Source organism: Glossina fuscipes, unplaced genomic scaffold (assembly GCF_014805625.2).
Source record: "Glossina fuscipes isolate IAEA_lab_2018 unplaced genomic scaffold, Yale_Gfus_2 303, whole genome shotgun sequence".
Classification (NCBI taxonomy): Eukaryota; Metazoa; Arthropoda; class Insecta; order Diptera; family Glossinidae; genus Glossina; species Glossina fuscipes.
In genome coordinates, this window is record NW_023998646.1 from 1,333,119 (window position 1) to 1,336,639 (window position 3,521).

Genomic DNA, 3,521 nt, shown 5'->3' on the forward strand with positions numbered 1-3,521 from the left:
AAACATAGTGGCGGGCATGCGAGATTCGCGCCGAATATAACTTCCTAATATAACTTGTTTTCTTATTTTATTGCGTATTTAATTTACAATTTATCCAAAATGATAATAAGATAATAAGTAATAAGGATAATAAATACCCAAACACAATACTTAAATAAATGAAAAGAAACTGTATGAACTTAGAAAATTTGTACCAATAATTTAAAGAACAGAAATAAATGAATTTTTGAATGGAAGACTCAGTGTATTATCTTTTTCAATTTTCTTATTCCATTGGATTCATTCAAAATAAATTTTGTCAAGGGATTTATGTGATTACTCAGTTTGATAAGATATTTTGAAGAAATACGTTGTCAGACTTTTGATGAGGAGAAAATGTTGAGGAGAAAATTGCATACTTTTCCAACGCGGAATACTGAGTATGTTCCTTCGATCAGATGTATTCGCTTATCATAAAAAGATATTAAAATTCGTAATAATGGAATAAAAATATACAAAAATCGTTTGCCAAACATAATTTGCCTACTCATAAGAAAAGAAGTATAGAGTACTTGAAAGCGACCTGCAACGTGGAAAATTTAATTTCAATAAGGGGAGTGTATGCGTATGATATATAATATTCTCCTCGTAAGAAACGGGCTAGCATATTGGTGTTCACAATTTAGACCCTTAAAGCAGATTGGGAGACAGCAACAAGTTTACTTAAAATGAGCGCAATTACGAAAATTTCTGAGATGGGACGTCTCCTTCCCACTTGAATTAAACAAACAAATTAAAAGTTTACATTTTACACTCACAAATCAAGAAGTTTATTTTTTATACGAACATCTAATTTTCCAGGAACGACACAAATTCAGTTAATTTTGACAATTGATATTCCGAACTAGTGTATATATTCTTTGTTCGAGGTAAGCGTTTTGGAAAAACAATCGCTTTTTGATTAATGCATTCATAATCCCATTCCAGGGCGGTGCACGCTTCCTTCAACTGATCCTTTGGCATGTTCATAATCGCAGATAGGTTATGCTCGAAAATTGAAGTGTACGCATTTCCAATTAAAGTAAGAGCATTTTTTTTTGTGTCCCCTGAAGTTAAGAAAAAAAAAAAATATAGTGATTTGAGAAAATCATATTTTAAAAAACCGAGAATTTTTGTAACATTTAATAGAGTATTAAAAATTACCGATTCTGTTTACAGCAATCAAATAATGCACATTCTACCAAGATTTACTGTCAGTTTTTGCCGCGTTTTCATATGAATTAGGATATACTGCCTAAACTTGGCAATGCATTTAGCGATAAAGTTCGCAGACCATGTTTTATAACATAAAGCAATTCATTTACAGCTAATTATTACATAAACGTGAGTATGTTTTCTGTATTAAAATCACAAGTGCCTTAAAAAAACCTAGAGAACGTATTGTCAATAAAATAATGAAAGTCTTAAAACTTCATTCATTAAAGGTAATTAAAAAAAAAATTTGCTGCTCTTTTCTCAGCTCCCTTTAATAGCAAATTCGTCTATCTGCAAGGCTGTATCACAAATAACGGAGGCTGTGTACTCCATCTAAAAATTGATCAATTGATTTCATAAGGGCCAATAGTCAACAAGCTGACATCTCTAAAATATACCAAATTATCCGGCGTGAATTACTTGCAACTATTTTCGTAAATAATTTTTACAGAGCCGATATTGTTTCTAAATGCCGACTGACTTTTGAGAAAGCTCGTACGCTTTGTAAAAGCATTGACTTTTGATATCTTATAGTTGATATGTTTCTCATGAGGTTGGAAAGTTACAACGATTTATCTGCCATGTTCATGAGCACACCTTAATTTCGATGCCATAAAACTTTATCTTCGATCTTTTAAGGAATTTAATGTACGTTTATTTTACGCAATTTTTTCAGTAATAAATAAATTTTTAAATTATTTTATCTTAAAAGTTTGCAAAACCGGCAAACATACCAAGATTTAATAAACCACATGAAATCATCAAGCAAAAAAAAATTAATAACAACGCATAGACGAAAAGTAAGATTTTACAACTCAATTTACTTGATTTTTTCTTTCTTGTGCGTTTTGTTTTGTTGCCGTAGTATTCGCATTACGGGTGCGTATAGAAATATGCTCTTCAACATAAACTAGTACCAAATTTATCATCTACTTCGTGTGAGTGTAACTTTGTACGTATGTAAGCATGTGACGTGGTGGCAGATTAAATTATCCTTATCATCAATTATACTCTTATTACAATCAAAGACCTATCCATAAAGAAAGTAACCTACACAGTACCAAAACGCCAAATTATGTATGTTTAACATAGATTTCAGGAGGTTTTTCTATTTTCAGCAGACATTCCCGGAGCCTTTTATATGTTTAACAAAAATTAAATGCAATATCGTCATTTTTATTATATAGTGAATCATTTTAGTTTTAACACTATTCGCGGAACTAAACTAACAAATTGGTGTCAAATTTCTATTGCCATCATATGATATTTTAAGGCAGGTAAACCCTTTGGCGTGTAAACCACTGAATCACCTTAAGAACCTAAACTGATCTGTGCGCGAGATGATTAAAATAGTATGATTTTGTATACGGAACCAAAAACTAAAAAATTGTAGGCATTGCTTTAAGAAATTAAATTAATCATCTCTAAAAATTGTAGAAATAAGGTAGTTTCTGCACTTCTTTTTTAGCTGATAGGTAAAAATTGTGAGGCTTACGATAATTGCTTAACAAAAAATCACTTACGGTGCAATTGGTCCATTACCGATTTGATGTCATCGGACCATTCATACTGTATATGTCTGAAAAAATTTGATAAATTATTGGAATGCAAGCACTGCGTCAATAAATATAATTTCTGCATCTCATCGTTTTCCTCTTTTATATGCTGCGGCACACGTTTCCACAAAAGGTTGGCTTCCGTCCTATACCATAGTAAGTATTTTTTACTTTAGTTTGGTTGTGATTGTTTATCAGTAAACTTACATTTTGTTTACCACTAGGTAATATGCACACAAGTTTATATATAGTTTGGCGCTGGCATCGGTTGGACGTGTCTGAACAGCAACACAATACATATAAATATATATTAATAATAAATTGTCTGAAGTAAAATGCAATCATTTATACGTGCCTCCAATTCTTCATTTTCCAAGCCTTCTATTATATCGGAAAACCGCTCCATACTCTGCATAACAACGCACTGCATGTTGTCCATAAACTAAAGCGTTACCGCTATTTTTCATTTCTCAGTAGAGCTTGATCTAACTTAATGCAGCACTTTGCAGTGGAAATAAAATTTATGTTAGAAATAGCCGCATTGTTATTTTGCTTAAGTATCGTTGCTGATTTGATTTTTAATTTATCTATTATTGGTGGTAAACACAATAAGGCCTTGTAGGAAAAATGAATTTATAAAATTATAGCAATTATTTTATATTATTTAAATTAATACATAAGTCTATTCAAAACTAACATAATAACCAACTTTTGATGTACATGCGGAGTCTT

General features: G+C 31.1%; 1 protein-coding gene across 1 annotated transcript; it reads right to left on the bottom strand.

Moving 5' to 3' along the window:
- Positions 1-772: 772 nt before the first annotated feature.
- On the bottom strand, positions 773-3,228 carry LOC119642995 (COP9 signalosome complex subunit 8). The gene is made up of 4 exons (XM_038042336.1): positions 3,145-3,228; positions 2,997-3,067; positions 2,757-2,935; positions 773-1,085 (listed from the first exon to the last, which is right to left on the bottom strand). Exons 1-4 carry the CDS (start codon positions 3,226-3,228, stop codon positions 829-831), a joined length of 591 nt encoding a protein of 196 aa, XP_037898264.1. The 3' UTR covers positions 773-828.
- Positions 3,229-3,521: the final 293 nt, after the last annotated feature.